This window comes from Thalassophryne amazonica, chromosome 7 (assembly GCF_902500255.1).
Source record: "Thalassophryne amazonica chromosome 7, fThaAma1.1, whole genome shotgun sequence".
In the NCBI taxonomy this organism is placed as follows: domain Eukaryota; kingdom Metazoa; phylum Chordata; class Actinopteri; order Batrachoidiformes; family Batrachoididae; genus Thalassophryne; species Thalassophryne amazonica.
In genome coordinates this window covers 83,207,711-83,220,266 of record NC_047109.1, presented here as the reverse complement: position 1 = coordinate 83,220,266, position 12,556 = coordinate 83,207,711, and the positions used below count along the sequence as shown (strand labels likewise).

Below are 12,556 nucleotides of genomic sequence, written 5' to 3'. Positions count from 1 at the left end.
CATCTCAAAATTAGAATATTGTGAGAAGTTTCAATATTTTTTGTCAGGTATTTCATAAGGTTAAAATTTTATATATTCTAGACTCACCTCATTAACTCACCTCTGATTTCTTCATATGTCTGTGCTCTCTTTTGCAAACATTTGTACTATTCTCAGATGTCTGTCCATCATCTTGCCAGTAATGCATTGCTGCCTCCATTTTCCATTGTAAACATTTTACAGTACTTTTCTGCCTCATGTTCACCCATTCTCTCTCTCACACACATACACACCAATGCTGGCATGTTGCATTACAACACGTTTGTGTCAGTCTTTCTAAGTCATGTATCACTTTTGTTTTTTTTTATTATTTTTTTTTATTATTATCTCCCCCCCCCCCCCCCGGAAATGTACAAATCAGTTTTTTGATTCTGTAGATGTTAGCCCTGAAATGGTCTATTAGGCATTCCTAGGTATACATTGAGTCTTGCTTGTTGTACACAGAGATATCCCACTCAGTCCCACTACCACTAGAAGACCACTTGATACTTGAACTCAGTCTCTTGGGGCAGTAACTCTCCCTTGATCCAGAGGAGACAATCCACCCTCTTCCAACAGAGGACCATGGTCTATGATTTGGAAGTGCTGAGCCTTATGCCAGTCGCTTCATAGTATGCCTCAAACCTGCCCAGGCCACATTGGAGGGCACTCACTGTGGGATTATGGGGGACTGTTGGAACATGCAATCCGGTCTCCATACAGACAAAGTAGGAGCTGTGTCTGCATTCTCAGCATCGCATCAGACTTGTTCATGGTGGGTGTTGGACTCCGCCAGGACTGGCCCTTGTCACCAATCCTCTTTGTGATTTTTCTTGGACAGGATTTCAAGGCACAGTCGGGCATTGGAGGGTGTCCAGTTTAGTGACCTCAGAATTGTATTTATGCTTTTTGCACATGATCTGGTTCTGTTGGCTTCATCAGACAGTGACATTCATTGTCCAGCTCCATATAGTATGTAACTTTAAATATTACCACTCTGTATCAATAAGGATTTTAAGGTACAACTCCACAGCATACTTGGAAAAAATGATTTTGTTGTTTTACACATAATTGGAGAATTTGTCTGTTTTATACATATTACGGATTTCGATTATAACAGACAAAATTTGCTGGTCCATTATATGCAAGTCTTACTGTGTGTGTGTGTGTATATATATATATATATATATATATATATATATTATATATATATATATATATATATATATATATATATATATATATATATATATATATATATATATATATATATATATAGGGCTTACACTTTGTAGATTTTTTATTGTTGCAGTTACTTTTTGTCACGTTTGTCTCTGTGTAAGTACAAAGCATGTGATTTTGTGCCAGGTATATGAGCCAAAAATTCACAAACTGCTCCATGACTAATTACAGTAGATGCCAAAACCCAGCACGAGGGCAGCCTAAGCTTTCATTTCTCTCTCTCTCTCACATGCACACAATACCTCCTAAGAGGCTGGAGTACAGTATATATGCATGTGTGTACTGAGGGTGGTGGTGCGGGGTGTTTATTATGAGCCAACCAAACGTCGGCCAATTGGATTATCACGCTTACCAGCTCTGAACAATAGACGAGTGAAAGGAAGGAAGGAAGCGGGAACAAGTGAAGTATGCCGGGTCAGACTTCCGTCTGCTGTGCTAGACTGGATAAAAGCAGAACTATTAAAAATGTATAAAGAGGGTTTAATGACTTGTGTTGGAGGGTGATCGGTAACGTTGCCAGATAGTTTGTAGTAAATGTTTTGTTTTGTTTGCCTTGCAGTGTTTTCCTCCATCAGCCTGGAGCTGTTACCTGAAAGAGCTGCTACGCTGATGGTTTATGATGACGTTGTTGACATTGTTTCAGATTTTCAAGGTAAATGCATGCTAGTGTGCATGTGTCTTTACATACATGTTTATTCCTGTGAATATGTAGTCATTCATCCAGCTAAATGTTTGTGTTTTATAGATTTTTAACTGAAAAATGTCTGGTTGTGGCATTATAAAGCTGTGCATGGATTCATACATGGTGAACCCAGAAAGAGAGACTACAGTGGAATATGACAAAATAAGTTTGAATGTGTGACCATTCACCCACCTACATAAATTGCAATCAATTTATAAATATATGCGTATCAACTTAATAGTTGGCAGTATAGAGAAGCATGCACGTCATTATTTATATATGCCGTGACAGACATGGTGATATGCCAGTTAAATAAACATTGCCGACCCATAATGCAAAAAGTTTTTAACCACTTTTTATCCAGTTAAGTCTGGACTTCTAAAAAAAAAAATACATTTGGCAGGCAATAATCTACTTTACAAAGCGTTTTAATTAGTGACGCATGCACTGACTGTATGTCCACAGACTTTTCACAGCAGATGTATAAAAATGTTCCCCATTTACAACAATACACATTTCTTGTTAGTCAGGTCTATTGTTTGAATTTTTTAGCTTTGTAGAACGAACTTTTGAATTAAGCCTGAATCAATTCTGTCCTTTTGTCTGCTGGTTCTTTGGTAACTGACCAGTAATTAAAGGTTCAGCTGGTTCTCTTTGTAAAACAATGAAAGAACTTTGCAGGCACACAATACACACTATCAAAACGTAAACCTTTTAAACAGTGACCGCAGCACGCGTCTGAAGGGAGATTATTTCTGCCCTGTGGCTGACGCAATCCATTTGTTAAGATCTTGTGATTTGGATGCCCTGGGGAGTATAAATTTTAATTGGTGGCATGAGGAAAGTGAATGAAAGAGGGAGATGATGGAGAGAGCAGGAGGATGATACCGTATGTGTGCTGGAAAGAGGGGACATGTGTTGGAGCAGTTGGAAAGAGTGGAAGAGAAGAGAGAAAGGGGGGGATGGGCAGGAACAATGTCCAACAGAAGGGACGAACAGACGAGGTAAGAGAAAAGTGGAGGGGAGGGGTAGAAAAGCGTGTTGAGGAAGGAATCACATAAAGGGGACAGGAATTGACTTGCTTCCTTTGAGCAAAACAGGAATCTTGGAAAGCAAAAGGCAAATCACCTACGTTTCAGGAGCAAGGTAACTCAGAAATGCAAAATTCAGGAAAATGCTCACACTGCAGATTCGAAGGATACCCGTAAAATAAATAAATAAATAAATAACACTAAATAAAGAACAAGTAGATAGAAGCAATGACAGGAGTTATACACAGCTGGATTTGTGTCCTCATTGCTCAGGAATGTCCATTCCACATAGTCAGACCACAATGACATCACCTTGCTCTGTACAGCTACATGAAGTCGTACTGTTCGCTGTTATTACATTTTATATTCTGTTAATGGAAGGCAGACTGGGTGTGGGAAGCAGCGATAGGGGAGGAATGAAAAGGAAATGATTAATTACATGGAAAAATATCAGAAGGATCACTGGCTGAAAGAAAAAGTAAAGCATATCTTTATCGATCCATGATTTCCCTCCATTATGCCTAATGTAATGAATAAGCTTATAAATTGGTGTTAGACAAAAGCAGTGAGTAGAAAATTGCACTTTAAAGTGATCCTGAAACATTAGTGTAAGTGAGATGTGCTGCAGAGCAAAATACAGGCATGTGTTTGTTTTTTTTCATCACAGCGAGGTCATGGGTTTGATTCCCACCTGTGGCGTTTGCATGTTCTCCCTGTGTTTGCTCCGGGTTTCTCCCATGTCCAAAAGACTTGCAGGTTAGGTGGAATGGACTTTAAATTGTTGGTAGGTGTGCATGTGGATGTGTTTGTTTGTCTGTATGTGACCCTGCGACAGACTGGCGTCCTGTCCAGGGTGTACCCTGCCTCACGCTCTGACTGCTGGCTCCAGCCCCCCTGTAACCCTTAATTGGAGTAAGCAGTTGAATGTGAGTGAGAGAGGATTAGACAGGGGTGGTGGCCCAGTTGTTAGGACACTTAGTTTCCCTGCGGAAGGTTGCTGATTCAAACCCCACCCCTGCTGGTTTCTCCATGTAATATGGAGTTACATCCGGAAGGGCATCCGGTGTGTGCCAATTCAACATGGCAATCCACATTGGATCTGTGGAAATACAAGTGAGCAATCAAAGGGACTTACTTTTTTTTTATCCAATACTAGGATTACTCAGTTTCAGGATCACTAACTTCCCCATGACCATATTGTTTCCATGGGTGAAAACAACATATTTGTGCATGTAAGCAAAAATTAATGTGCATACTTATTGTCAGAATCCCCACAGTCAGTACTGGCAAATCTCAGGGTGCATGTGCATGTACACACTTTGTTCTTCAAAGTTCAGCTCTAAGCACCATCATAAACCATGTCCAGACTAAAGGAGGCCGGGCCAAATGTGGCCTGCAGACCACAAATTAACATCCCTGATGCAGGTGCTGTACAGAAGTAACTTAACAAGCTACTGTAGGAAAAATCCAAGGAAGAAAAAACAATCACAAGGGTTTCCGGGTTTTTTTAATGACACTTTGCTTTCAACAACACAGCTGTTTGGTGTGAAACAGAAGACTGAGTTTTAACAGCTGCAATGGATTGTGCAAACAATGAGAGCATTTGATGAAAAATGTCTGTAGTGCAAAAATTTGTTCCAGGAGGTGGAGGGTAATTCCCAACTTTTGCTGTGTCTGGGAGTTAAAATCTGTGGAGTCCATCTTGTAAGTCACCAAATTAAAGGATGTTTGAAAGGACAAAATACAATTTGGTGAATTTCGATGAACCAGGTCCAAAAAGCAACTTTGTCATCTCATACACATGACTGCCACCTATTGCATGGTTAGTGGAACTTGGATTGATGATTGATCAGGAGCAGGTGTGGCTGTCACTGAGAGGCACAGACCGTTTCCACACAGAAATGCATAAATGAAAAATAATTTTCTTACTGTTCCACGGCGGTTGCATCCTAAAGCATAATTATCATGTTCATACCTCTACACAAACTGTGGACAGGATTTTAGATGAATATAGCTTTAAAAACAGACACATATTCCTTTTGTCTGTCTCTCTACTGTGTGGTTTAGAAGTTACATGTAGCTTGAAATGAGCTTGTTTGGCAGTTTTGTTTATATCAGTCTGTTGGTCACCAAGGCATGGCTGTTTCTTTGAATAGTACATAAAAAAAATGCATCTATCAGTTGAATGATCTATCTATCAGTGAGTCAGTCTCTGTGTTGTTCATTAGTACTGATGCATATGCAATTCACAATCTACTGTAGAAGGTTACTAGTTGTAGAGAATGCATAAAACCACACCTTTATATCACACCCCAAGATCGATATATCTATTACGGGAGGCTTTTAATAATCTTGGATAAAATTAGAGCATCTCAGGGGGCAGGTTATTTCTGTTGTGTTGTTAAACAAGCAGCATCAGTCATAAATTCTGCTTAAATCAAGAGAGTATCTGTGAAAACACTCACAGAATTATGGGATGCTAGAGATGTTGAACATTCAATATCAAACACAAAACTATAAAAGATACATTTAAAGTGATTTGCCACAATATTATCCCTTTAATAATTATCTTGTTGGATCTAAGACCATAAAAGTTTTAAATCTGAACATGAAAAACATCACAAATCAAGCATTTGTACCGTTTTAAACATGTAAGAGCTGTGTGTCTGCGCTAATTAAGGATTGCTATTGCCTAACTGGCTTTTCAACACAAAACATCAGTTCACGGACAAAACCACCACATTTATGATATTATTATTATTATTATTATTATTATTTGGCTGCGACGCTACACATGCTCTGATTGGCTGATGACCAGTCTGATATTTTCCCATATCCGGACCAGTTACCATGACAATCGGTCCGCAACGCGTATTTTCATTACAAACCAGGAAGCTAAACACAAGATTAGAAAAATGAAGTCGGACATAAGCATACTCCATGAATATCTAAACAGCATCTGAAAAAACACACAGATGGAAAGCTTACCAGCTAACAACCGGACCATCTGTTAGCAAATTCTTCATGGAGGTGAAGCGAACAGGTCTGACCACGAGCTGTCAGAAGCTTTCATATTTGGACAGTACTCTAAATTTGCGTGTTTGTTTATCTTTAACAGTTATTAAAACAAGTTACTTTTGTATGAAAAATATATAACAGGTATTTCACCTGCGTGCAGGAAACATTAATAAAAGGCTTTTTAGTCCTCATGTCAGAGAACAACACAAAACTAATCCTTGTGCTGTGGATGTGCTGATCATGTAATTCCACTGCATACACCACTGAAGCCCAGACACTTAAAAAAACAAACCTATATTAAAAAAACAACAACACAACAACCAACCATTTGAACAATCGAATTTGACCCATTCTGTGTCTGTCTGTCATACCTAAGGTTTTAGACATCAACCCAGTGTTCATTTCCAACGCAGAGCCTTGAATCTTCCTCCCAACACATCCTATGCTAACCTGACAGCTCTGCTCACTGTGGCCAGCTCCCCCACCCACATCCAGAACTTCCCATACCTGCAGGACCTAAACAGCAATACCACAGGTGAGGTTTCAGCTGAAGGATGATAACAGCACAAACATATTGCAGCATGCCTATTGTCCCTGTCTACTTGGCATCTATTGTGATTGCAATGATGCCATCTGCAATTTTTTTTTTTTTTTGGCGGGGGGGGTAATTTATTGCCCTCCATCATCTGAAATGAGAAACATGATGCTAGCACAGCAGAAACCATGAGTCAGAAATGTCAGATCAGTATTTGGATTCATTTGGACTGATGGTCCAAATGAATCCAAATACGACTGATGTGTTGGTGGGTTTTTTTTTTCTTTCTTTGTTTTTAATGTACATAAATTGTCTGATTTTACATTTGACACACTGATGAACTCATCAGGAGCTTCCAAAAGTGATTGAGGAGTACCTAACAAATGTTTCCATGCAAGCCAGTGAAAAGAATTAGTGCATGTGACCACCAACTCTAGCTCATTGCTCGTCACATGGAGTATGAGATAATCATTAAATAGGGAGCCGTACGCTGTCTGTGGAAGAGCAGACTGCAGTGTTTGCGAAGTGTTTTTTTTTTCCCCTCTTTTTCTCCATTCTTCTTCTTCCAGGTACTGGATCTACACAAAAGCTGCCCTAATGCAAACTTCAGAGGCTTTCATAGTCGCACATGTGGGCACATCGGCTGCTTCAAAAGGCCAAAAGACTATTGTAGACACAAACTGAGATGACAGGGGAGCAGGGAGTGAGGGCTAAAAGGAGTGGCACATCAGTGAGACGGGCATGACCCTGTAGAGGTCTCACTGTCTGACCTCCTGAAACACAATAACCCCCTGTGTGCGCTCGGTGCCTGCGCTCTTTCAGGTCATTTCATCCGTGTCTTGATGTATGTGTGCATTTTATGATTTTACGTGTACTTCTTTCTGCTTCACTCGAGCCCCTCCCTGCCCACAGTGCACACCTTCTCCTTCAGGGCAACACAAGCATACTTGTGCTTTGTGACAGTTTCCATCTCTGTCTCTGTTTTTTTTTTTTTTTTCACTCTCCACCCAGTTTCCTTCTTTCCTGTCTTTCACTTGTCTTCTTTCCTGACTGTCTTTTCTGTGACAGCTTTCTTTTATCTACGCTGCTTTGTTACTCGCCCTCCAGGATCTGCTCATTTCTCTCTGCTCCCCCTCAGCACACCTTACTCCTACTCCCTTCCTTTTTGTGTGTGAGTGCGTACACATTCCTTTCTGACCATCTGTGCTTTGCTCACAGGCACTGAGAAGAGGTTTGGGTTGACTCCTGTAGCAGCCATCTCTGTTCACCTATTAACCAGTGACGGTGTGGAAATCCAGGTCAGTGAGCCAATCACGGTCTCCATTCCCCTGCCAGCTGACAGCACCCTGAAGGAAAATGATCACATCCCCGCGTGGAGATTTGATGTGCGCTCGGGTATGTATTGTACACACATTCACAAAAAAAGGGACTTTTGTAAAGTGTAGTGCATTGATGGTGGCTGTTATATGAATGATTATCAGCAAAGCCCAACAGGTGACAACTTTTTTTTTTTGTACCAAAATGTATGAATGTATTCATGGGGTTTTAAAAGTGGCTAAGTTAGAACACTCGGTGCCGCATTAATCTGCAAATTAAATACAAAGATTGGGCCCCAGAAATGTAATCTTGTTAATCCAGCTCAGTCAAGTCTTGATCTGAGCTCAACAGTGACAAAAGGCTTTGTGGTTGCTGGCTTATACTGTAAAGACCATTTGTAATTCTGAGGAAACCACAGATGTATTACAACAGTGTAAAGTCTCTGTTGTCAGGTGTCCCATACTGTGAGACATCTAATTATACTTGGACTGGCTGAGTTGAAAGATGGTGATTAGATCAGCAGTTGAATTCTATCTGTGTGAGCTACAAACAAGTTTGGTCTATTAGTCTCAGATTTACATGCATCTGCTCTGTGTTTTTTGCTGTGGAAGGATGGAAGGAAGCGTGTTTGGGCCCAGAATATTCTTCTTTAAGGTAATTACCCTTTCTGGGTATTTAGAGTTTTGAGGCCAGTCATATTTGCCTGAACACTGTAAAACACAACATCAGCCTTGCTCAGTGGTGTCAGGGAAGGGTGATGAGCAGAAAGGATCAGTACAGCTCATCCAACGGCTGTCAGGATCTTTTAAATGGTCATACAAAATAAAACTAAAAAATACTGATCATAGACCGCAAGGTGTATGAGTATTAAGAAGTTATGGACTACAGTTAAGAGAAGCAGTGTTGTATTCAGAGTCATAGGTTTGATTCCGCTGACTGGACAGATGCGTGGGGAAGGGAAAAACAACAGAACTTTTCCCACTCTCATTACCACCACAGAGCTGCCTGTGAGTAAGAACCTTAATTCCCATCTGTACTGTGTAGAACACGTGTACATAATGAAAAAGTGCTAAATGTCTATTGTTCATATGCAAACATCTTTAAAACAAGCCATTTGTTTTTGGTGAACTCTTTGAATATGTACTGTAAGAAAATGTGTTTGTCCAACCCTAGTTAAAAGCAAACACATTTTATTTTTTAGTGACCATCAACTCACTAAGAGGAGCATCACATTTTGAGAAAATCTCAGTTATGATATTGTGGCTGTGTGGCACGCTTATCTGTGCATGATCCAGCACGCACATGCCTGAGTGTTGAGAACCCTAGCAGCTGGAGAGGGCCGAGGGGGGCACCCACTTTTCACCTGGCTGCAGAAAGTAAATGTTTAATTTTGAGAGATTGGGATGGACCTGCTGTCTTCCTGGGCAGCTGTCATTCAGGACCCAAGGCAGTTCTGTAGATTGGTGGATGCGTTGACACATGGAAGACCTGACCTGAACATCAGCAACTGTCTGTTTGTTGTCTTTTACCGAGCAGTACAACGTGTCTTGCTCATTCAATTAGTAATTCGTTAGTAAAAAATTAGTAATTTGTACTTGATAACGCGCTTGTTTTTTGAAATAGAAAAAAATTAACATTCTTTTTCCATACCCAATTATTCCAGTTAATGTTCACTGGGGAACTGGAGCCTGTCCAGGCAGTCACTGGCTGAGAGGCAGGTATTGCAGAGCCACATATAGACAAACAGTCACACGTTGACAATAAGTCAGACACTACATGCATGCCAATACAGAATTGGCATGCATGTAGTCTGGAGACCCTCCTGTCCTATGAACCAACAGCTTTTTCTGTATATTCGTTTTGGGAATTGTTCTGTCATTTATGTCTGTAGCGTGGCCCAAGCAAAGGGTCACCCCTTTGAGTCTGGTCTGCTTGAGGTTTCTTCCTCAGAGGGAGTTTTTCCTTACCACTGTTGCTCTGGGGATTAGTAAGGTTAGACCTTACTTGTGTGAAGCGCCTTGAGGCAACTCTGTTGTGATTTGGCGCTATGCATTTTGACAAATGAACATTCTACAGCCACTTCACAATATCTTATTCCCTATTTTAAAAAATAAATAAAGATTTCCAAACATTAATACTTGAAAAAGGTTTGTACCAACCTCTTCAGGTATTCCAGTATCCCCATGTGCTGTTTGAGTTGAGTTCCATGCAGGCAAACAGATGAATTCCTTCTGCTGCAAACAGTGGAGTCCAAATCTGTTCCCTGCACTCTGAAGGCAGACAGCTGATACTTGTAAGTGCTTTTGATGATTCTGTATTCAGTGTTGGCACTCATTCAGTAGAGGCTTTTGTTGTTGGAAATAGACACAGTGCCTGGAACTGACTGCTTCTACATCGCTGTGGTAAAAGACATCCATCTGTTTGTTTTCTGAAAACATTTGATTCTGCTCAGCTGGAAGGCAGAGCTGAAGGAAGCACAATATAACAGTTGCTGAGGCCGACCCTGCAGTCCTTCTTGACATTAAAATCTGGTAAATATCTCCTGCGCTAAGCTTATTGAGGTATATTGTAACTGCAAAGGCAATATAAAATAATCCTACGATCTAAGCCAGTTAAATTTTGATGGTTCATATCTGTGCTGAAATGTAGATGGCCACATCTCTGCTTATGGTATTAATTACCACAAGGCTCAATATGATCAGGATCATATACACTCAACAAAAATATAAACGCAACACTTTTGGTTTGCTCCATTTTGTATGACATGAACTCAAAGATTTCTAAAACGTTTTCCACATACACAATATCACCATTTCCTCAAATATTGTTCACAAACCAGTCTAAATCTGTGATAGTGAGCACTTCTCCTTTGCTGAGATAATCCATCCCACCTCACAGGTGTGCCATATCAAGATGCTGATTAGACACCATGATTAGTGCACAGGTGTGCCTTAGACTGCCCACAATAAAAGGCCACTCTGAAAGGTGCAGTTTTATCACAGCACAATGCCACAGATGTTGCAAGATTTGAGGGAGCGTGCAGTTGGCATGCTGACAGCAGGAATGTCAACCAGAGCTGTTGCTCGTGTATTGAATGTTCATTTCTCTACCATAAGCTGTCTCCAAAGGCGTTTCAGAGAATTTGGCAGTACATCCAACCAGCCTCACAACCGCAGACCACGTGTAACCACACCAGCCCAGGACCTCCACATCGAGCATGTTCACCTCCAAGATCGTCCGAGACCAGCCACCTCGGACAACTGCTGAAACAATCGCTTTGCATAACCAAAGAATTTCTGCACAAACTGTCAGAAACTGTCTCAGGGGAAGCTCATCTGCTATGCTTGTCGTCCTCATCAGGGTCTCGACCTGACTCCAGTTCGTCGTCGTAACTGACTTGAGTGGGCAAATGCTCACATTCGCTGGCGTTTGGCACGTTGGAGAGGTGTTCTCTTAACGGATGAATCCCGGTTCACACTGTTCAGAGGCAGATGGCAGACAGCGTGTGTGGCGTCGTGTGGGTGAGCGGTTTTCTGATGTCAATGTTGTGGATCGAGTGGCCCATGGTGGCGGTGGGGTTATGGTATGGGCAGGTGTCTGTTATGGACGAAGAACACAGGTGCATTTTATTGATGGCATTTTGAATGCACAGAGATACCGTGACGAGATCCTGAGGCCCATTGTTGTGCCATACATCCAAGAACATCACCTCATGTTGCAGCAGGATAATTCACGGCCCCATGTTGCAAGCATCTGTACACAATTCTTGGAAGCTGAAAATGTCCCAGTTCTTGCATGGCCGGCATACTCACCGGACATGTCACCCATTGAGCATGTTTGGGATGCTCTGGACCGGCGTATACGACAGTGTGTACCAGTTCCTGCCAATATCCAGCAACTTCGCACAGCCATTGAAGAGGAGTGGGCCAACATTCCACAGGCCACAATTGACAACCTGATCAACTCTATGCGAAGGAGATGTGTTGGACTGCATGAGGCAAATGGTGGTCACACCAGATACTGACTGGTATCCCCCCCAATAAAACAAAACTGCACCTTTCAGAGTGCCCTTTTATTGTGGACAGTCTAAGGCACACCTGTGCACTAATCATGGTGTCTAATCAGCATCTTGATATGGCACACCTGTGAGGTGGGATGGATTATTTCAGCAAAGGAGAAGTGCTCACTATCACAGATTTAGACTGGTTTGTGAACAATATTTGAGGGAAATGGTGATATTGTGTATGTGGAAAAAGTTTTAGATGTTTGAGTTCATCTCATACAAAATGGGAGCAAAACCAAAAGTGTTGCGTTTATATTTTTGTTGAGTGTATATATGTATATATATATGTGTATGTATGTATGTATGTATGTATGTATATGTGTGTTTCATATATGTGTGCTTTTAGCCCACGCACCGCCTGAGGCAGTATTTCACTATGTCACAACAGAAGCCATGTTTCGACCCTTCTCTGTGGTGAATCTTGTGTTCCTTAGCAACCTGACAAGCGAGCAACACAACAGAACAGAATGGTCAGACTCATGATTGAGTTTCTTCATAGAGCTGTTTTAAGTGTGCGAGCTTTTCATAATGTTCATGTGATAAAATGAAGAGAAAACAAACACAGAGAACTTTTAAAATCCTTCTGGCGTCTGTAGAAGTTCTCCAAACTGATTTAAAAAGTTTTGTGAAAAGGAAGCCAGTGTTTTTTG

At 41.1% G+C, this 12,556-nt stretch overlaps 1 protein-coding gene across 1 annotated transcript in view; it reads left to right on the top strand.

The window, feature by feature from the left end:
• Window positions 1–12,556, top strand: part of fam171a1 (family with sequence similarity 171 member A1) — a 53,390-nt gene that overhangs the window by 35,099 nt on the left and 5,735 nt on the right. The window contains 3 exon segments of the mRNA XM_034174834.1: window positions 1,820–1,912; window positions 6,368–6,526; window positions 7,745–7,921. Of these exon segments, the coding sequence (XP_034030725.1) occupies window positions 1,820–1,912; window positions 6,368–6,526; window positions 7,745–7,921 (429 nt within the window).